Source organism: Passer montanus, unplaced genomic scaffold (assembly GCF_014805655.1).
Source record: "Passer montanus isolate IOZ18808 unplaced genomic scaffold, ASM1480565v1 scaffold29, whole genome shotgun sequence".
NCBI lineage: Eukaryota > Metazoa > Chordata > Aves > Passeriformes > Passeridae > Passer > Passer montanus.
Genome location: NW_024367596.1, coordinates 6,744,150 through 6,767,958, shown reverse-complemented (window position 1 = coordinate 6,767,958; position 23,809 = coordinate 6,744,150). Strand labels below are relative to the sequence as shown.

Genomic DNA, 23,809 nt, shown 5'->3' with positions numbered 1-23,809 from the left:
AAATAGAAAGAAATGGACAAGATGATTTTTAAAAATCCACAGATCCATCATTTACTGCAACAATTTTGCAAAAGCTTAGAACATACCCTGACACATTTTTCATTAAATGCTATGAAATCAATAACCAAAATGCAAAGATCCAGTGCCAGGTATAGTCAGGTACAGATCTGGTAAATGTCATCTATTACTTCTATTGCAAATGAGTTAAACCAGACTCAAAAGTGAGATTAGGATCCGAGCACAGCACTTGAGTTAACCACAAGAAGTTTTTGTGCCCACAAACCATAGCTGTGTACCAGCAGCAATATTGGCTACAAACACCCCCAGAGGGAACCCAGTGGAAAGCTGCACCCTGACAGAGCTCTCTGGGCCACCTCTTCAGCTGTGTTTTCTGTGGACCCACACCAAATGCAACACTTTATTAAAGATGGAACTCTTTACCTGCATCTGGGAACCAAAGTGCAGGTAAAGATGGTGCAGATTTAGTAACTCCTTTGAAGAAAGCTCCTAAATAGTCTTATGAGTAGCTCTTCCAATGACTCAGTTCCAGCCCCTGGCTTCCACTGACCACAGTGCCTGATCACAGCATTATCAGGGAGGTAAGAGTTACAGAAAATGGGTTTAGAGCAGAGGACAGTAAAAAAGAAACAGATTAGTTGTGCTCCTCTTGCTTGCACTTGTACCTGGAATTTTCCCAACTCACCTCCCAGGACGGGGATGGAGAAGACAAGGCTGCAGCCATTCCCAGAATCCACACTGGGCAGGGGTGGCAGGACAGGGTGGCCTGGGGACAGCACAGAGTTGCCTTTCAGTGTCACTCATGGACACAGGGGCTGCTTACACCTACGAGAAACTCTGACTTCAACCATCCATCAACAGCTCTGTCTTCTATAAGAATGTCAAAGTCCACCTACATTTTCCAAGAGGAGAGTATGGAATCACAAGTGCTCCAAACTGGTCTAAAAGACACTGCAACAAAAGCACCAGTACATTTCCTGACAAAGATATATCTGGCACCTGAGAGCAACCAGCTCCAAGAAATTCACATTGAAAAATTGCCAAGACAGAATTAGGAGGAAGGATGCACCTGGCCTTCCAGGTGTGGCAGGCTCACAGGAGACATCCCATCACACCCCAGCCTTTCAGAAAGAGGATCCTGAATTTATAACATATGTAAGGCTGAGGAGTCACACAATCTGGTGTGCCAAGGCATCTGATTATTTTCAGAAGGTGCAAAGATATAGGAGAAAAAAGAGAGAGGAGATAGGGAATCCAACCCCAAAACAAGAAGAAAACTCTCTACATTTTGATATATGTTTTTTTCATCCAAAATTAGCTTTAATTTTTGAGAATAGATTGTCCTTTAGGAGAAGGGGGGTGGAGGGATGCTTCTAGAGTAGATTTTAAAACTTTGTTTTTTGGCATTCTCAGTGGGGTTTTTTCAGCTGCTGGATACCATCACGAACATCTGCTCCCAGCCATAGAGCACTTACTGCTGCCAGACTGCACGCTGGGAGCTGGAAATCTGCTGCAAGGGAGGATTGCAGAGACTAAACCTCCACAGACTACTTTTAAGGCTTATTTAGAACTCTAGAGGTTAATAATTCAATTCCAGTTTTTATTGGATTTTTTACTGCTATGTTTGATTATGTGGTAGACCTTTAGTCTCAAGAAGAGAGGTTGCCCTGTGCAACCTGTCTCTATTTGTTACAGATGCAATGGGTAAAATAACATGGCAGCACAAATCCTGCAAAAATTTGCAAATAATGGAAGTTTCCAGTTGAAATTTTCATACCTATTTACATCCTTGTGTACATTTAGGAAAGCATGATGGATAATGTGATTTATTGCAAATGTGTTCATGCTATTGAAATACAGTCATGCAATAGCTAGAAGCTTTGAAACTGATATTCATGTTTCTTCAGATGCTGAATTTTCTCCCTAACTGGTTTTTAAAAAATATTCCACTCTACAAAAATTAAGTGTCTCACTTCACTCAGTCTTTTCAATAATTTAAGCAGGAAAAGAAGTTCATTATACAAGGTAGTTCACAAATGTTTAAAAGCTTAATTCTCTAGATTATGACTTCTGACAGGCTATATATATAAATTCAGCTAATGTATCCCTACAGAGAAATGTTGTTCCTCAGAATAGAAAGTCTTTTGCAGGCAGCAGCTGGAGACAATATTTTCTTACCACGTGCAGTGCATGGAGATGCAGAGCTGTAGGATTACTGCAGGCCACATTTGTGCTATGTAGTTTAGGACAATCAGCTTTCAGTGTTTACTGCCAATCTCAACTTTCTCAAAGTGGAAGTTCAGGTTGATTTGTAGTCCAGAAACTGCCAAAGATTGGACACAAGGCATTTTTGAACTTTAGCAAATCACAGCAAAGCTTCTATTGAGAATGAACTGATAGGAGAACTTGCAAAGGCACCTTTAACCATTGTAATTCTTGGATGGTTGGGAACAAACACCATCCCTCCTCCCTTGTGTCAGGGTCCTGATGGAGCACAACCCCATATACCTGTGTATGTCTCATCAGACTGCCAAACATAGGAGATTTACCTCCCTGAAAATACCAAAAATACAATTAAAAATAACATAAGAAAGACTAAAAAAGACAACACATGAACTAGGAGACAAAATACAAATTACCCAAGCATATGTCAATTACCTGTCCACTTTAATAGGATTATTAGTTATTAAAGATACATTCTTACCAAACAGATCACACCAGGGAAACAGAGGCAGGTGCAACTACACACAGAACAAGTCCAGCTCTATTTCACCTTCCCTCAAAGTAAGTGCACAGGACAAGTTGCAAGTGTGAGGTGCTGAGTCAGAGCAATGTGCAGTGCTGGTATTCCAATTTCACAGCTGCTGTGAGACTGCCCTAACCTGAGTTCTGGAATCCACAGGTTTTAATCATTACCTGTAAATGTAAATAAAAATAAAAGTGCACTGCCATGATGAATTCCTTATAACACAGCTACATTTGCTGACCTTCACTTCTTGTAGGTTCTTGATTGCTCCCAATGCCTTTCAAACTCTCTATGCTGCAAGTTCTGTGGCAGACTCTTTGGAAAGTTTAGACTGACTAAATCCATGGGAAAAGTGTTTTTTTTCCCTCTGAGCCTTTAATCAAAAACGTTGAGGACAGCTCTGCAGACTTGGGAGTGCTGGAAATTCTTTGCTCAGAGGGTGGTGAGGCAGTGGCTGCCCAGAGGAGCTGTGGATGCCCCATCCTTGCAGGTGTTGAGGGCCAGACTGGATGGGACCCTGGCTAACCTGAGCTGGTGGGTGGCATGCTGGCAGCATGGTTAGAATTAGAAAATCCTTAAGGTCCTTTCCAATCCAAACTATTCTATGAAAAATGCTTTAAAAAGTAGTAAAGCTGTGCTGCAGATATGCGAGTATAGAAGCAGAGAACTTTCAGTGTGTGGTGTGTGCTTGTTATCTCACTTCATCATGTCAGCCACCTTTGACATGACATACTTCATGAGGGCTGACGATCCCATCAGTCTTCTCCTTCTCTTCACTTCTGACATTTTCCATTATCTCTGTTCTCTCTTCCTCTCTCTGACGTTGGCACTTTTCACAGCTGTCTCTGTTCTCCTGAAACCAGGAGACAAGTGCTTCTCTGTAAGTACACACAACCCCTGATGGTATTTGGAACAGGGAGATGTGGTGACACTGATAATAGGACTGTGAACTTCATCAACAACTCTTTTTTTTTTTTTTTTAACCTGTGCAAAGAACTGATAAGGCGAATTTACCACCCAGGAGCTCTGGCTTGCTGCAGCTGTGCACACTGACTGTGCTACCTCCAGGCTCTCCCAGTCCTAAATATTCCAGATGTTTCATTACCATATTTCCCCATCATTCACAATACAATTATGAGCTTCATTTGCCACTGGGAACCAAGCAAAGCCTAAAGTTGGAAATTTCAGTCACAAATGTGTTTGTGCTGACTGAATACAAACTTCAGGCTGCTTTTCGATGTTTATTTTTAATGGTTTCTGAATGCTCCCACTAATTTAGGAACTCAAGCGATTAAAACAAGAGAAGGAGGACTTATTTTGCTAAATGTAATTCCTGCTTAGGGGATTTACTGAGCCCCCCTTATAGCTGGAGGAGGCAATGGGATTGGGAGCATTTAACTTCTTACAGTGTCAAACCACAAGCACTGCCTAAATGCCTGCAGGTTAATGCTCTGAGGGCAGATAACAAGGCTGGCCTGGGTCCCATCCTAACTACAGACAGCGAGTCATATTTAGGGTTTAAATGTATGAGATTTAGTCCTTACACACATCAAAATAGGCTGGTATATCTTAGACAAGCTTCTATCTTTATATGAGAGTCACATGTAACTACAACTACAATCCAGGGTATATTTCTGGTTTTGTAATTGCATTACTCAGACTTAGGAAATACTTCCAAAAAACACCATATTCATGTTCTCAGGGGCTTGTAAAACAGCAGTACCAGCTGTAGATAGGCAGCAGTATAAAACCTCACAATAGGAGAATGTAATATTTTAAACTGGCTTCTAGCCATTTTGATAATTGCTAGTTGATAACTGAATGCTAGAGAGTAAAAGATACTCTTCTGGATTCCTCTGAGCAAGAATGCTATTATTTTTCTATAGTTTGTTTTACATCCTAATTTCCCAGCATCCTAGATGAAACAAAGTATCTCTATGATGCTTGTGGCTCTTCCCTCCTATTTCCATCATTTTATACGTGAGAGAAGTAGAAGACTACAGACACAGTTATTGCAAAAAGGACAGTCTAATCTTTGATTTCACATTAATAGCTGAAATTAGTTTAAAAAATAAAACGCTGTAGAAAAATATTTTCTCTTTAAAGTGGTGAGGGAGAGCTGTGCTTATTCATTACTCTTTGTGCCACATTCCCCGATTTCTTTCAGTTTGTCTTTCACACTGGAGTCCTCGTAGGCAGCATGTTGTTGTATTGGCTCTGACCTTCACAATTCTGAGCAACTTTCAAGATGTTAATAGTCCTTTATAGATGTGTTTCCTCACGTCCATCCCCCATCAGGACCCCAGGGAGAAAAACATCAACCTCTGAAAAGTTGTTCTGTTCTACTGTAGAGATGACAACTGCATTGCAAAGTTTTCCTGTTGAGCTCTGAATGTTGCCATAAAATTCAGAAATTGCTTTACATCCCTCTAGTCCTGATGGTTTTATTCCACTTGCTGCCAACATTAGGTCGTTTTTACAAAATGAGCAACTGAGAAAGGAGATACAAGTTTTTTGTTTGGAACTCATCCATAGAAGCAGCAAGCCAGCAAAGGAAGATGCATCTAATGCAGCAAACACTGAAGTTGTATTGGTAAAAAAAAGCCAACAAACCAAGATAGTCCTTTTGGTTGAATATATATAAGTTTGTTTTAAATGTCTATATTTCTTTTCACTGAGAGGGCTTGTTCAGCATGACTACAATTTTAATAAACATTTTGATGAACAGAGATTTTTCAGGAAAAATATAGCACATATTAGGTTTATAACATGTCCAGCTTTTGGTGACAGTGTTCTGTGGAAAATCTTTTGAGATATCAGTTCCAAATGTTCAGTAACTGATTTCTTTCTGAGATATATATATTTTTCTGTCACCTCTGTAACAGGATAACTTGACTTAGTAAAACATCATATTTGATTCAAATCTAACTACTTTCATAATTTTGCATTGCATCATTAGTCACTTTAGCTCTGGGTCAAAGAAACAATTTTTTCATTGTGATTTTTCCAGTCAGACAATGAACCAAAGACTCACAAGCCAGAACAGGCAGATGCAGTCTGGATAGGAACATTTACAAGGATATTGTCGTAGCATTTACCCTGGTGCTGGTGCCAAATAAGCAGAGGTTCCAGCAGTTTTCCTGATAAATCCATGTTTCAACACTGCTTTATTCAGAACATCTTGTAAGGTGATCATTATTCCAGTCCACTCTCGTGTATTTTTCTCAATAATGATATTAAATCAATATATAAACATGGTAGGAGAAATGTCAACACAGTACAATAGCTTCTGCAACAGGATATGTGTCCCTGAGAGGCCACAGCTGAGATTTATTGGTCCACAGTGTAACTCCAACTCAGCAGTTTCAACAGAGAATATTTCCCATCCCCCTATACAAAGAGCACTTACTGTTTCTAGGTGTGATATTCTGTATAAGAAACAGAATAGGGGCAATAGACATCAGGGCAAACATCCTGGTAGTCACAAAGTGAAACAGAAATATCACATTTTAGTTCTGTAACAGCATTTCTGACTCACTGAACATGTAATTCTCAGAGGATAAATTTCAAGTGTTGGTAGATTTATTGCAAAGTAAAATTAAGGATCAAAAACCAGCCTTCATTGCTATTTTATAGATTATCTCCTAGGAGGATTTATAGAAATCATACTTGAAGCAGACAGCAAGTGATTATCTGGAGTTCAACTACTACATTCAAGAGAAAACTCCTGTGATAGCAGGGGCTCTGCTGCCTTTTGGGCTGCACTACAAAGACCAGAAAAGTGCAGCAAAACAAAAAAGAGGACGTCCAGCAGAGAATCCTAAGGACACTGAAGGGAGATGCCAACTGAAAATTCATGAAATGCTCTCAGCACAGCATCACACCTGTCCTGAAGTGTGAACCCAGGAGAAAAAAGGTAGCAGCTTCCCAAAATAAAGCATTCCCCTCCAGATCAGTTGAGATCCTTTCTCCAGGCTGAAATCCCTGCCTGTGGGAGTATTCAGCACCATCTACTCCCAGCGGAGAAGTGAAGTGCTGACACGTTGATGTGAACAGCAGAATGGTTTTTGGGGATGTATCTCATGAGGAAGGTGCAGGGAGCAACTAGGTGTCTCCATCTGAGCTTGGTTTTCTCAAGCTCAGATGAGACAAAAATGTTGCTCTGATTTAAGAGCTGCACCAGAGCACTTCACCAGCAGAATAATACAAATTATATATATATAAGCTAGGAATTACTAAGAATTACTATATCACATCATGGTATCACACAGCCCAGAAAATTAAAGCATCTTTCTCAATGGTACAAAAAAATAAAACTGAAAGTCCTCCTTCTTGTGGCTCCCACAGTATTTGTAACAATTTAAAATGTCATCTGTAATTTGCTGATCTGGTGATATCTGTAATACTCCTCATTAGAGTTAAAGGGCTAACTTGATATAGTCTAAACAAGCCATGTTCAGTAATAGGAGCTCTAAATTAGGCAGCTACAAGACAAACAAAAGACCATCTTTGTTCTTGATCCTCTTCCTGTGCACAGAAAACCAATTGTGCACAGATCTTTGGGTTCATAAATAAACCAGCAAAATTCAGACTGAAATTTCAAATTTACTTAAATGCAAGCACTTGATGCATTCATTGTCTGTGTCTGTTGTCTGCATTTACTCTTAAAGAGCTCACATTTGCACAGAAGACAATGCCTTGTTTTAATTAACAATTGATTTCTAGCTATCTTTGTGTGTGGAACATGCATATTTATACATTTGCAAGCAGATCTTTAAGTGAGTTTCTAGAAATTCACAGCCTTTGGTAATGTAAGGATATTTACAGAGAGCAAAAAACATTTAAAGCATGTATATAGAAATAATGCACAGTTAAACAATATGGTCATAGACAGTAGGGAAATAAAAGGTCAGCATTTAACAAAAACACCAGCACAAAAAAAGCCCTTTGGAGAAAATAGAAAGACTCTCAGCAGGTATATGAGGAGGTATTCCTCTACTACTCAGGGAACAGGAGCATGAAAAAGGGAGGGTTTTTTCCCAACACTTTCAGGATAACATGGTAACTTTTCAAGGGAGATGGTCTTTCATATACTGAGATAAAGGTTCTCAGTCTACCATAGCCAAACTCTCTTCAACCACTGCACTGTTACTGACCAAAAAAACTTATTCTATTAATGAAATGAGGCAAAATGTGTGTAAATACTCAAGTGTAGCTGGTGAGTGGACAGTGCAATTCAGAAAGGAGTGTGTGAAAGCTGATCCAAGCTATCCTTTCCACTCCACTGACCAGGAATCGGCTGCTCAAATTCTTTTTCAGTTGCCAATGACTCCACAGGCACTTCATGTTAAGGTGTGAACAGGAGGGGGGAAAATAATCCTGGTCTTGCTGTGGACACTCAATTCAGCTTTTAGACCGACCACAGCGTGGCAGGGTTTCAGACAAGGCCACCTTGTGACCCAGGTGTCCCCTCCCTGCCTTCCAGGGAAGCACCGGTATTTTCCGATCCTACCGAGCAACTGACACAATTACAGGTAATTCTTCCTCCCCTGCCCAGGCAGTGCCTGCTCAGTGCCAGTACCACAGGTTGCCTCACTCCTGGAAACCCTCCTTCCCTCATCTTTGCCAGATGCTCTCTGGCACTGATCTCTTGGGGCACACACGCGTTTCTCACTTCGCTTTTCAGCTCCTGAACGCATAGGAAGGACGGATTCGATTCACTCTCTTCATGAATATGCAACTCTAATTAGCTAATAAGCATGTTTCTTGGAGCCTGAGATTCTGGCAGTAGCTCTGGTGTGTTATCCTACCTCAGTAACTCCCCTGTAGCAAAGTTGGAGTTGAAGCACATGTCACTGGGCCTCTCACTGCTATCACCATCTGCGGCAGCTCCTTTTATTCCTCAATTATGCTTGTGCTATCTGGGCTGAAAAAAACCTTCCAGTCTTTGCCAGTCTAAGCATATGCCTGTGTATTTATTCAAGTAATTTTTAACGATCTGAGCTGACAATGCCATCTTTCATATCATTTCACTGCAGTTTCATTAATATGAAGTGTCTTATGCTTAATGGGAACGAGTGAAGCTGGGATAAAACTTCCTTATTTACAAGATTTTCAGAGTGAAATGAAGCAGCAGAGTGTTTCAGTAAACACAAGATCCAGAGTACTGGCTGATAGACCGATTTCAGTCAGTCACAGCTGTCATTAGAGAAGCTATCTAAGGCCACTCTCTGTTCCCAAACAGAAAAAGAGAAGGATGGTGCAGCACTACAGCAGCAAAACATTAGAGAAGCTATCTAAGGCCACTCTCTGTTCCCAAACAGAAAAAGAGACAGGATAGTGCAGCGCTACAGCAGCAAAATGACCTTTCTTTCTCTGTGCTGGCTCAGTTGCTCTCCTCAGTGAGTAAAAAGCAAATATAGATATAGATATTAGATATAAAAACATATTTCATGCAAATATGTATGTTTGAAGCTCCTCAATTTATCTTCCACACCCAGGCTAACATCTCACCCACCCTGGGGTGACAGAAACACCCGACCCCTCTCCAGGCTTTTGTCAGCCACATCCTGGGCTGGGTCTTGGTACAATGAGACATGAGTGACTTGCTGCACCCCTTTCCCTCAGCTACTAGCCTGCTAATTCTTTGATAAAAACACAATTATTGAGGCTGTTTGCAAGACTTTCAGAAGATGGTCAACTCATCCCTGCTCTTTCACTTGTGCAAGATTGATTTTGATGTTAGAGAACCGCCTGTGGTAAATGAATGTGATCTTGTGGAAGGAGACACCAGCAGAATACAGGACTGCACTGCACAATTGAGACAGATTTATTTTTTTTTATGGCACCTCTGAGGAGGAATATTTCTGACAATTGCTGTCATGCTATTGTCAGGCCATTTAACCTCCACAGCGTTGGGCTGCTGTGCCCTGGGGTGGAGGGGAGATTCAGTTTAGCTTTAACTACACAGGACAGGCTGGTGCCGGATTTGACATCCCAGCTGAAGAGGCACAATCCATTAACTGGAGCAACTGTACCTCCATGGAGTTTTGTATCTGCCAGAACCCAGTTTTGAAATACAAGTAGCATCATTTAGATCCCAGTAAAGTAATCGCAATGGAAGCTTCTTGGAAAATATAACTGATGATTTAGCAATTGTTTTGCATATGAAGTCTTAATTAAGATGTTTTGAGAATTAAGAATTTCTCCATAAGAGCCATTTGCTGTTACCAGCTGCTTTTACTACTTGGTCACGGATATCATGTTGTAGATACCCACAGAGTTTTTATTAAACAAAATTGCTACACTACCAGCCAAACTAAGCTGCTGTAAAAACTGTGGACTCACCACCTTTTTAATTACACTGCAGACATTCTTGAACTGATAGCTAACAACTGAATTTTGTGGTACTGTTGAATTACAGAAACAAAAACAGAGAACTTACTTCCCTAGTGAGGAACCTGCCAACCTAAGCACCAGCAGACCACAACTACTGCACTTTATAAACATTATGCATTCTTACAGCCCACATTTTAAAAGTGTGTATAGAGTGAATAAGTACATAATCTTCTTGTTTTCTCTTTAATAGGTACTTTTTACCATATAAGTATGCAAAAATAAATAAAATGGGTAAAAAAATTCTGTAGGAGAGGGTAAATGCTTATTCAAGCAGTACAGAGAAAATCTGATATCAGTGATGTGCTGGCTATCAGAAATAGAGATGTTGCTTTCAGCTCCTTGTAGAGCAGGCCAGGTGCTAATTACTGTCATTGATATGAAAATGAAATTAAATCCACCAAAGCAAAAAAGAATATAGAATACTTGCAAATATATGCAAAAGAGCAGATTTATACAAATGCAACTGATGTGGCCCATTATGCTATAAAAATTATCTTAAAACAGTAAAGATAGATAAGCAGGCCAGATGGAACTCTGAGCAACCTGATCTAGTAGAAGGTGTCCCTGTCCATGGCAGGGAATTGGAAATAGATGGTCTATAAGATCCCTTCCAACTCAAATCATTCTATGATTCTTTGCTTAGAACAAACTTTTAGTTGTCCAACGCAGCTGAACTTATGATTAGGTTTAGAAGTAATTATCTACTAATGCACCTACTTTTTTTTTTTTCATTTTCATGTCTGTAATTACAATGTATTTGCAATATTAGAGTAGAAAAATCCATTCTCCACAGTAATAGTACACGTCAGAGAATTAGAAACATCTTTTAAGAGCACAATCATAATACCTCAATTTTAAGAATTTCTCCCTGAAGGTTTCCAAACTGTGTAAATGAAGGGACAGTAGCATAATCCTCTGTAAATAGGTTTATATGATGCTGCTAATGCTGCTTTTTTATGATGCTATTAATGCTGCATTTGCAGCATTTGCAGCATTAACATACTTTGGAACATCAGATGAGATCATTCTGGAGCTGAAAGTGCATGCAGAGGCCATGTCTAGGTCAGGGACATGAAGTTATTTTGCAGCCACACTGTTATTCAAATTCCTCATCTGCCATTGCCATTGTCTGATAAGTGACAATTTACTCTTTTTAGGGAATAAAAATAAAGGGGTAAATATACTCCACTATACCGGTTAAAAATGGGGTTTTATTCTGGAGGTAAGTACACTCAGATTCTGAACCCTTTGTTGCAAAGAACATGCAGCACAAGAGACTCAGAATGAATTTTGGGTCAAGGATACAGCATAAAGACCCTTTATGACCAATGTGCTAAAAGAGCTCTGCTTTGACACCATTCACTGTAGAAAGGACTCAAATCTTAAGGTTGTGGCAAAAAAAATAAAAAAATTTAAAAATTACATAATAGATTCAAGGGTATCAAGAATTTATATTATGGTGGGAATCAAATGTATTACAGGAAGGGCTAAAATTATTCTGGCAGGATTTAGAACCATGGTTGGAGAGAACTCATATATGTCAAGAAAACAAGTCTTAAAAGTATTTTTCAATCATAAACTATCCTGATCTGTTGTTTTCAAACCTGCCATCCAGAATGTGTTTTCCTTTTTTAATATGTACAGGTCTAATCACAGATGATGAGAAAGTAACATTAATCTGCTTCAAAACAAACCCAGTCACAAACTTCCAGCTACCCTTTCTTACTTTTATGTTCCATTAATTCTCTGCTTCATCATCTTTCTATCCTTTTACATGGTAGAAGTACATATATTGTTATGTTTGGATTAAATATATTTTAGCTTTTCATGTTTATAAAAGCTTTCATTGTTTTCAGTAGCCTTTGAGCAAGGTGTTTAACAAGTGAGCCAGGGAAAAACAAAAATCCCAAACAGAATTAAATCTTGTATGGTTATACACAAACCATGAAAGAATCTGTATGAAAACATGAAACTGAGGACATGAATTTTGATCACATAATGTTTACCAAATATTTATAGAACTCAAATCCTGAGATTTTCATCCTAATCTTCAATAAGAGTTAATAGTGGTGACAATGCATTACAAACTGTCTCCAGTGCCCAGGCTGTCATCCTTCACAAACTAAACCAGAACAATCAAAATAAGTAATTTAAGAACTAATACTATTTTTAAATGGTTCTGAGATTAGGTACCTAGCAAGAGACATATACCAATTCACTTATTTAAGTACATACCTCATTTTTCAAAACAGTATGCAGAATTTTATAACAGGTCATCTGAACAGTCACCCTCATTCAACATAAGTCCACCTTTGCTAAACAATACCTTCCTTAAGGGCTTCCAAAATAAGAGTAAAACCTTGGTTATGAAAATAAGCAATTTGGACTCTTAATCTGGTAATGTAAAACAAGAGGAAACAATAGGCAACTGTTATGCCCCTGCAACAGATTTGATAAAAATTTCTGTTATATTTTTTAGAGCAGCACCAGTTCCTTTCTGTGCAGAAAATCACTTTCAGGACTTGAAAATTATCTTAAAACTCTCACAGAATTGTATCTGTGGGATATTATCAGATTATTATTTATTCAGATCTTTTTTCTAGCTCTGTCAGAGATTTATCTTTTAAATTGTGTTTATTCCTTTGCCTGTCTTTTTCTCACACTAAATGTCTGATGAGTGCCCAATCCAGAAGAAGTCTACACTAACAAAAATATTGGGCTAATGGGATCTAATTCCTTTTCTGGCTACACAGGTTTATAACTGTGAAGTGCAGGATTTAATAATGATATCTGGAACAAGAATAACAAAGTCTGTAACACTGGAAAAAATTCATATTTCTTCTATGTTCCAGGCTGGCAGAGCACAGATGATACTATGTAAACACCAGAACCTGCATAACTTTCTTTTAAAAATAACTTGCATCATAATCCAGACATAATCCAGTTATATTTCCAGTTGTCTTTTGCACATAAAGTGTAAAATAAACAGCTGCCTTGTAAAAGCTTGCCAGTTCCAGTTAACTTGGAACAATGTTTTATATTCTGCATTCCTACAAAGACTATCCTGCATTCGTGCTCACTGATAAGCTGCTGATTTTTCCATATAAAATACCATCACTTCTGAGTTTATTTCATTGCTTTTCCTAAACAGAGTTAGTCTGAGTTCTCTGAATGTTTCATGAAACAAAACCATAAAATTTGTGTAGCAGGAGTTGAGGAACCCCTACCACTTCAAAGAACAATACATCATGTGCTGGAAGGAAATGAGGGAGCAAAATCCATCATTTGCACATCATGTGTGCAGTAAACATTTAAACAACAGGCAGCACTTTATTCACAATTGTTTATTTTGAAAGTGACCTGATCTCCTGGAATTTCACTGGAACTGACCAGAGGAATCTTTTATTTTAATTCAGCACATGGATCATCATGGCAATACAGCAAATAATAGCAAGTAATTCTGTTGCTATGTGTATGTTATGACTGGGGATCATGATACTGAAGTCAACACAAAAGGAACTCAAATTATGGGAGAGAAAATACTTCAGTATTAATTCTTTGCTGAAGACTACCAAACAAATTTAAAATTGCCAGTTGCTAAACCCAGTGAATTCACAAAGTTCCTTGACACAGACTAAGCAGAGATGAAAGAAACCCCGCAGCTATTCCCTAAGATTTTTGAAGTCATATACCATTGTGCAGTCAAAGCACTCATCCCTTTGGTAATGCAATTCCAAATTATTAAGAAGTCAATCAAATAAGTGCTAAAAAATAGTTTCTACATATTCACAATGGTCTTATTAAAGATGACAATTGTAAGGAAAGAAAAGACTGCAAAACGTCTCATCCAAGCCTTCTATCACAAGGAGATTTATTATATAACTCGGTTGTAAAAGGAGCAGAACCTTAAACAACCTCTATATAGTTAGTTCTGTCCCAGACCTCCTTCTTCTTACCAGCCCTGCCCTATATTCCCAGCTGGATTTACTATTTACAGTTAAATCATCATTATTGTTCCAACATTATGGTGTTGTTATCTTCGTGTTATCTCAAACTGTGCACTCCCTGTTATACCCCAAATAAAACTCTTTGACTTAAGAGAGGAAAAAAACCTTATTTCACATCCTCCTCCTCCTCTTAGCCTGCAGGAATCATACTAGCTTATAGAGAATGAGTTAGATTTGACAGAATTGTTTATTCATTTCCAGTCATAATTTGTGTTCAGATGTGTTAAGTCAAGAAACTTTGCACAAGTTCTTGAGAGCAAAATGGGTCTTGCAGAGCTTCCAAGCTTCCACCAGAGGTGCTTTGGAAGCTGTCCCACTTGGCTTTGGGAATGAATCCATAGGCTTCAGACCGAGACAGCTTCTCAAGGGAGCACACATGATGCAGCTGTTACTGAGACTCAATAAACAGAAACCTTCCAGTGCCATTTCAATGCAAATACTTCTCAAACTGGAACTCAACCACCCTATCGACATTTAAATGGAATGGATATAAGACACAACCCAGAGAGGGGAAATGTGAATATTTATGCTGATTGCCTTTTATAAGCTTTTGTCCCTTTACTTGCTATTTTTCTTGAATGCAGTAAAGTCTTCCCATATTAACACTGAAATCTGTTATTCTATCAACATAAGAATGAAAAGATGGGGAAAGGGATGAAAGGAGTAGAACACTGTGAACTCAGCCAATATGGATTTAGCTGCTTTACTATAAATTACTTCTTGGGCAAGTCTTCCTATAGCTGCTTCCTTGTCTGTAACCAACTCTGTATTTCATCATAATCTTGTAAGAATGAGCTACTGAAGGTCACGAGTCAAAAGATTTTGGATAATCACTAACAGAGCTTGATAAGAGGTTCCAAATTATGCAAATACAACCTCAAAATAGTAGATCAGGTTCTGAAACCTAGTCTGAATCCTGACAAAGCTGCTTCCAGTTCAGGACTGAGAGCTTGTTCAGCTTTCCTCACCATGGTCAACTGTGCACTGCCTAAAGGAATTGTGTTCCCATTTATCTGAGATACATACTTGACTTTATTAGGCTCATAATAAAAAAAAAAAACAAACCTACCATGAGATTTGATGAAACAGAATTTTCGATACATACTTGACTTTATTAGGCTCATAATAAAAAAAAAAAAAATACCATGAGATTTGATGAAACAGAATTTTATGTTTAAATATCAATCTTATATTCATCCATAAAACTGCCTCACCATATGTTTCCTCATTATTTTTAATTATATATGAAATGCAAGACATAACATCACTAGGAAAAAGTAGAAAAGCATAGGTGAGAAGAAAGACATATGCAGAAAACAGGAACATAAAAGCCTGAGAAGAGAAAAATTTGAAGCAATAAACAGATCTTATGTAAATCAAGAGCTCACACTTGTATTGTGGAGAGTGAACTCCCATGGTACTGTGTGCTCATTTTGAGAGGTAAAAACATTAGCACTGCATGATTTAAAAAAATAAAGCCAAGTTTTTCCCTTCACTTTTATTTTTTAGTTGCACAAAACAGGAAGATTTGTGGAGCATAAAGGCATTTGGAATAGGCTGCTTAGCTGGTACTCTAATACATCAGCTGCTGGGGGATCTGGAGGGCAGCCAAGCCTCCCAGATCCAACACGTTCAGCAGCTCCCTGCTCTTTCTCCAGCACAGGAGGACAACAGCTCCTCAAACTTCAAGTTCTCACTAATGCATCTTTCATAAAGTTTGCTTTACAAAGGCCCTCTCAACCTATTAAAGATATTTAAAGTGCAGACTGGTACTTCAAGATGTCCTGAACTGGTGGGTTTTGTTTTTATTTTGTTTTCAAACATTTCAATTCAACAGCCCAGTGGGAAAGGTCAGGACATCTGGCCATATTTTTTGGCATTACATTTATAAATGTTATTCTCTTTCTCCTCAGCTAGAAAGGGAGATGCCCATGAAACATGTAATCCTGCCATATCTGTACCAGCACTGTCTGAAGATAAATTTTAATAGTTAAATTTATCAATTAAGTTTCTTTATAAGGAAAGCTGTCTTAAAACTTATATTTTACAGAAGCTGAAATTTAAACATGCCCGTGCTGAGATGATTTCTGTGAGCAGGGATGCATTGTAGTGTGTCAATTAAAGATGAAACAACTTGGTAGGATCTTTGAAAAATAAATGGAACAGCACAGGTCTGTGTAACCAAGGAATACTTTCTTCATGTATGCATGTTAAAAAAAAAGAAAATCCCATCACTCCATTTCTTTCTGCTCACTTTCTCACAAGAACAGATGCTATAAATATTCCTGAAAAATGAATTTAGGACTCAAGTACCTCAAATATTTGTCAAAAGCCAACTTATAATTATGAAATGGTTTTGGATAAAATCCCTTTATTGCATAGATGACAACAAATAATTTCTGCAATTAATCATTATAGTTTAAATACTGTTGTCAAAATGTTAAACATTTACAAAGCACTGGCTGTTGGCTTTTCATGCACAAGAACAAATTTGCAAATCACTGTAATGAAGAAAATAATTACAGAATTATAGAGTATTGCTCTAAATAGTAATGTTTCAAGTGTGAGCATGTCTTCATTCTGATTTGCCCATCAGGACCTGAAGGTGATCTGTTGGTCCCAAGTACTTAAAGTTTTTCATAGACAATCATAGTTACAAATCTACATGCATCACTTATTAAAAAAAAGTCAACTTTATACTGCACTAGAAATTTACATTAATATGCTCTTTCAGTAATTTAATTAAATACTCATTACTAAGTACCACATCTAAATCGTGTGACTTGTACAAAATTGAATTTGGAACTATTCAGAAACTGCAGCAGAATAAAAGTATTTCCTTACAAAATCCTGCTAAATCAGCATACTATGGAAATGTCTATTACTACCCATTATCTGATCCCAAAGGAAAAGCTTACAGAAATTGTTATTAAGTTTTGAAACCAATGCTGTTATAAATATTTAGCATCAGGGGAATACTCTGATCTCTACTCCTTATTTTGCTTTGGAGATATTACCTAAAGGAACTGTTGCATTTTTTTTTTGGTATCAAATAATGAAACACTGACACATTTCTCAGTTTCTCTTAAGCAGTATGTTCCATTAAAAAATTAATACATTTTTCCTTCATCAATTCACATTTGTCATAATTTGCACATGGGTTGTCATGTTCTACATCACAGTTGTTTCCATTTCTATATTGTAAACCAATAGGGAATGACAAAATTAATTTACTAAATTGTTAAACTATGGTTTACATGAGAAAGTAACTGACCTTGCAAACCTCCAGTACCAGCAAACTGTTTGTTTTGAAGTTCTGGCATGTCTAAAATTAGCTGTTAGAGAATTACAGGGTTTGAGCAATAAACTGCTGTGCCAGGCACTTTGGCTTGCTAAGAAACAACACTTCATATCAAAAGAGGCTAAGTAACTAACACCTTAAAAAAAATAATAATTCTTCAACAGTTATTGTAATAAATGTGCTGGAGATTTTCATTTCAGCTGCAGTTGACAACAATAACAAGGTCATCCTGACCACAGGAAAACTGGTTTTATTTCTCTCCAGCTCTTCAGCCTAATGGCTTCATTGGCAAGAATTGGCTGCACAGTGGTCACTGCAGGGAAGAGAGACCAAAATTTTCAAGGTTACCTACCTTACATAGAACAACAGTATTAATTTCTGGTCAACAGAATAAAAAGCTGCATTTTCCAGTTAATTGCTCCCCTGTGTACCTCTCCAGCAGAATCTGACAATTTAAGCTATTCCCCTGCATTGGCTTTCTCTTTGGCATCCAGGACATTAGTACCAACTTCTAGTTTAAAAATGCTTCCCATACCATAGGCTGACCAGGCAAAGACGTCAACCTGACTTATACACAGGAAAGTGTGTTTTGCTTTTAGGAAAGTTAACAATCTAAATTTTAAAAAAGAAAAAAAAAAGTAGCATCAAACCACTTGCTTTGCCCAGCAAATAAGCTTAGTCTGCTCATTAAAAATAGCACAGAGGTACTCTTTGGTTGCTTTTCTCCGTTGTAGCATGGCCACTTTAAAGTGGTGAGACAGATTTTGTATTTGGTGTCAGCCACTCCCAGGGCTTTGCAGTGACGTGTGTGGAGGATGAACAGCAGGCACTAATACCAGTATCATGACTCTTTTCAGGCAGTAGGTGAAACCTTGAAGAAAAAGTGGCTCTGTCTTCAAAAAAGTGACCTGACCTTTGCTTTGGTGGGTTTTTACTCTGCAAGAAATAAAAAGCACTGCATGCTTTCCAATGCATCCTTCCTAGCTGATAAACGATTTTGTTCTAGCACTCAGCACAAAAGGACTACATTTTATAAAGACCAATAGCATGCTATTAGTGCTAGCTAATGATAGCTCATGTGTCATACTGGAAACAAGCTTCATAGACCTGGAATATGTCATGTGAATCATGAACAAACACGTAATTGGCCCAGAACCTTTGATATGCTTACCAATTAAATGTAATTCCCATTGAATTTAATATATTTAATTTTACAATGACTTTGCAGTTCTTTGGATATCAAAGGCATCACAAGTCCAGCATGCTTATCATTTATGACACTTCTGCTCTGAGAATTTCTTGCAGCATGCAAAGAACTCTCTGTAGGGTATCTGTGATGTGTTGCACAAGCAAGCTAATCTAATATTGACCTGACCAGTAATGAAATCCATTTAGACCCTGCAATAGTACGCAATGGTTTTACCTGCAATTGATGAAATGTTCCTGAAACCATCTGTAGTTTGGTATAAGCAATAGTCAACCCAGGACAGGGGGTTAACTTGACACAGAATATACTGCTAGTGAAGATAATTCTTGTATATAATGTCTTAGCAAAGAGCCCCTTCTGTTAATAGAGTTTTAAGGATTTAAATATATTTAAGTCCAGTGTAAAATACTTCTTTTATGGAGCCAGATCCTGCGGTCTTTGCACAGCTAAAACTTCCATGGAAATCAATGGGAGCTTTTAAAGTATAATAATAAGGACCTGCCCAGGGTCACTGGCATAATACAGCTCTGCTGTGATGCTTTATGTGTAAGCTCCAACCTTCTCTGTCACTTGCAAGAGGCAGAGATCAAAATAAGACCAAAGATCAAGATACAGAAACCCATGAGAACTCAAGATGATAGAGACCCTCGTTAGATAAAAAGAATGTCATCAAACAACATGGCACATAATACTGGTGCACTTTTTATTTGGATAATTTATAGTAAATAATGTTAAAATATCTTAACCTTGTCCAGAATATCTACAATGTATTAAGAGAAGTTTAAGAAAAGTGAAAATCCATACAGTAAGTTCTACAACAATGATAATTTTAGGGAGAGCTGTAGCAATGCGTACGATGGCAGAATTTGGCTCCGTATGTTCTGTTAGCAAAAACCCAGACTGTTTATATGGTGTAAATTGCTTTTTAAAATGTTACTAGAGCTATAAACTCTGTGGGTCCAGATTATACATTCAAATTTCAGGGAGAGTTTGCCTCAGTGAACAACAAGGAACTGTGCTTTATTTGAAAACTCCGCTTGACGCTATTTTTAAGAAAAAGCCAGAAAAAACTCATGAAGATGTATTTTGGGTATAAACTTGGGTAACTAAAATTAAATCAACGGGCTGATCCTCCAACCCCTACTGCTCTGGTGAGCCTATCCTGCAGAAGGTTGGCATGAGGGAACTTCCAGCAGGCCTCGGCCCAGCAGGAAAGTGCCGGATTCCTGTTGACTTCATTGGGGCAACTCGAACGAGCCACCAGACCACGGCTAGACCCCAACTGCCTCCTTAACCATTGGGTTGACCGACCATTTGTTATATTATTATTATTTTTACTATTTTTAACCAGTGTGTGTGTGTTCTGCTTCCAACCGAGCTTCGCTTCCAGGCGCAGGCGCGGCCGGCGTCCCGCTGGGCCGGGTCGGAGCGCGCGCAGGAGGCGGTCGGAGCCCGCTGCTGACCTGGCGCCATTGTTGGTTTCGCTGTTGTAGGGCAAAGGCGCTAGGGCGGCCGATAAGGCTGTGGCCATGGTGATGAAGGAGATTCCGAGGGAGGAGTCTGCAGAAGAAAAGCCCCTCCTCACTGTGGCATCCCAGGTGGGCAGAGCGCGGGGCTCTGAGGGGGCCGCGGGCGCCGCGCGAGTCCCCAGCCCCACTGGGGGACCCATCCCGCGCCAGCGGCATCCCGCTGCTTCACCGAGGGGGGAAAATAGCCTGGGGTGAATATTGGGGGTTTAGATGGTTTGATGTGAAAATTTAAACAAAAAATGCATTTTTCCCCCCAGTCCAGTTACCAGAAAGTTGTTTAAAGCTAGTTTAAAATCTCGGTTCTAATTCATGCCATCAATTGTCAAGCCATAAATACTCATTTGCAATTCATGTATTAAATATTCCCATTCGGTGCATATGTAAAATAAGAAACAAGCAGTTCACAGTAGTGTCATTTCTAATATCTCAGATCCCATTCCTAAGCTCTCACTGGGGTTCTGCTCCTGGTCTGGATCAGAATATGTGACTTAGCACATCTCATTGCTTTCATTTTTACACCTTCAGTCAAAAGAAGGACACACGTCCCCACACTAAACTTTACACATACCTTGGAGTGGCCACCAAGCATTTGGTGGTTCCATTAGTTTCTTAAAGACAGTGACTGAACACTACTGTAAACCACAGCACTCTTGTTATGAGAGTGGATTTTATTCCCTCATGTTGCTCACTTACTTGAGTTTGTTCCCCAGGCAAGTGCATTTAGCTTACTGCCGGTATTTACTGCACACAAATACTTCCAGCTCATCAGGAATGGAAATTGCTGGAAGCTGGTTTTACATGAGAGCCTTAAACGAAATCCACAGTCCTGATTTATTCCTGTCATGATTTAGGATAACAGCTACTGTATTTTAGAAAGTTCTAAGATGCACACACACCAGCACGTACTTCTCTAGAAGAGTGTCACAGATATGCTGCACTAATACACATTCTAGAAATACCATCTACTAATTTGGAAACCAGGTCTGGCACCTCCTCCTCAGCCCCTGTTGAACACCAGGTTTTCTTCATGGTGAGCTCCAATGTCTATGAAGAAATTACACAAAGGAAAAAGATGCTCTGTTTAAGGCATCATTTCTAATTTTCCATTAAGTGATTAACAAACAATTAGAAACCCACATAAAATGCCACCCCCTATCAATCTTCACTGCACCCCAAAAAAGATTGACATGCAAAAACTTCCATTGGCTTCAACAGGGCCAGGAGTTCAGCCTGGGTTCATTAAATGTTTAACACACCATTTGTAGTGGCTGTCTGTCAGTCTCCTCAGCAATAGTCTATGATAAATTTATGAGTAAAATGCTTGTGTCTGTTAGTCAGTGTAATTTCTTCCACTAAACACAAATACCTACTTCCCTGCTATGCACCAAAGGGGTGCAGAAGCCAAAAGGAAGCAGAATCAAGTGAAAAAGTGAGTATTTTCCATAGCCATCTCTGCATCATGTATGTGTGATGTGCAGTTGTACCACCACATTGCATCCATCGTTTGTCCCCTAACTGTGGCTGAAGTGTTGGTTTGAGATGCTGTCACTGCAGTGTGTCCGTGTGAACCCCTCATCCCCACCATCCATGCAGGAAAAAGCTCTGCTGTGCCAGCCATCCCCATCCCAGTGTCTGTCTCTGCTCCTTACATGATGGAACAGATGGATGTGGTTGCTGCTCACGGGGTGGAACAAATTCCAGATTGACTGCAAACTCCCCAGGCCAGATGGGTCAGGAGATAAAGCCTGGTCTTTCTTCCAAAGGTCCCACCAAACGCAGCGTGGGCAGGTCCCCATCTTAGGGAGGCATTTAATGCATTAGGTGTTCATGCTGCTCCAACTTTCAGCTACCTAAACAAAAAACCTGCAACTGAAATGCAAGGATCAAGCCCAGACAGAGCATTGGCTTTTCCGAGAGAAAAATGAGTGAAATCCTCCATTTCCAAAATCCTTGATGAAGGAAGGATTAATCATGTCTGGCTGTGGAGACAGACTCCACAGGAAGTGTAATTGGAATCTGATAAACAAAGAGTCTCTGAATCTGCTTTTTGATAATGTACATGCGCCCCTGAATTTGTAATTCAAAATATGTGTCTTTGCTCTGTTCACCTGGAAAGTGGTAAAAACATATCCAGCACAGAACAAGACAGATAAATAGTCCCATTTTATTGTAAAATCCCAGCTTTTAAAACATGACACCAATTTTTTGAATAAGTACTGTGAATTAAATTTAAATTATGTTTCCAATTCACAGATTATTTTATACCATCAGATATGGTTTTATATCATCACAACTTGAGGCAAATCTTCAAATAACATGAACCAAAATTGTACTGCAGACTCCTGTGGGGCTGTGGCAGTATATGGGAGTCTCAATCAGCATTCCAGCAGTAATGAGTGTACTACAGTAGGCAGAGGAGTATTCCTGGTAATTGAATGGACCTTTCAGGATCTATTTTTTGTAATCCTGTCTTCCTGTCTCAATTACCTTCTATTAAGGCACTTTCTTCACACTTACTGGTGTGAAAAAGGATTCAGTAGTTGCCAAATTTAATACTTTAAGCATCAAGAGAGTGATCTTTCAGTTCTAATAGGATTTTGTAGAATATTACTCAATCCATGTTGCTGTCTCCCTTTATCTTTTAAAAGATAATTCATAAGAGACTGAGACAAATGAAAAAAAAAGGAATTTTTTTCATATGAATTGAACCTAGAAAATGTGTAAGAAAGCTTGCTGGAGGTTCAAAGATTACCTGAATATTAAGCTATGAACCAATTACTTTTACCTGAAGCAGAGAAATAAATTATAAAAATTAGCATAAATTTGGTTTTAATTGCAAAATAAAATTTTTGTTTAACCTCTACACAACTTATTTGCATTTGTCAGGAGAAAAAATCTTGCTTCAGAATTACTTCCTAATGAGAAATTTAAACCTAAATATGCCCTGAAGTCAAAGTTTAATTGTGCAGTCAGCCATGAAATTCCCAATTTACCACAGGTCAGTGAACTTCAAAGGATCTGATTCAATCACATACTTCGACCCAGACTTATACTTTAAACTATTATTAACTGCTTTATTGAGCAGTAAAAATTCATGCTTAAATGCTTTGCCAGCAAAAACAAAAGAAATCTCACAATGTCACCGGAGTTATTTGTCTCAGATCCATCACACCTAATTTAGGTTCCTTATTAGAGTGCAGAGGTTGGAAAGATACCCATGGTGGGATCCCTATAAAGCCAACAGAAAGAAAGAAGAACTACACTGGGGGGATTCATGTCCATGCAAGTCCTGTGGCCACTATACTCTGGAATTATATAGAACATGAAAACTTCACCAATAGGGAAAAAAGAAAAGCAAAGTTTATCTTGAAAGCCATTCCCCACTTCTGCTTTTAACTGAAAAATATAGGAGGTGCCTACTTGGAATTTATGGGACCCACACAGACACTGCTCAGAGCACAGTTTTGATCTCGAGCACTTATAATTTAAAAAGCTAGCCCACAAAACACTTAGGGTTTAGAATTTGAATTGGAAAGAAGAAATTTTAAAAGCTGGAATTACATTTTAAGAAAAACACTGAAATTCATCCTCCCCTGTGAAAAA

The 23,809-nt window shown here is 38.7% G+C and overlaps 1 protein-coding gene across 14 annotated transcripts in view; it reads left to right on the top strand.

Annotated features, from left to right (window-relative positions):
• PEX5L (peroxisomal biogenesis factor 5 like) overlaps window positions 1-23,809 on the top strand; it is a 110,109-nt gene that overhangs the window by 45,143 nt on the left and 41,157 nt on the right. For 6 of the 14 annotated variants that reach the window (XM_039713459.1, XM_039713461.1, XM_039713462.1 and 3 more), the window contains 3 exons: window positions 18,328-18,393; window positions 20,171-20,275; window positions 21,597-21,635. The exons of 1 other annotated variant lie outside the window; for it this stretch is intronic. In XM_039713459.1, coding sequence (XP_039569393.1) covers window positions 18,328-18,393; window positions 20,171-20,275; window positions 21,597-21,635 — 210 coding nt within the window. The remainder of the gene's footprint in view (window positions 1-18,327; window positions 18,394-20,170; window positions 20,276-21,596; window positions 21,636-23,809) is intronic. 7 more of the 14 variants (XM_039713471.1, XM_039713470.1, XM_039713467.1 and 4 more) reach the window with 3 other exon arrangements.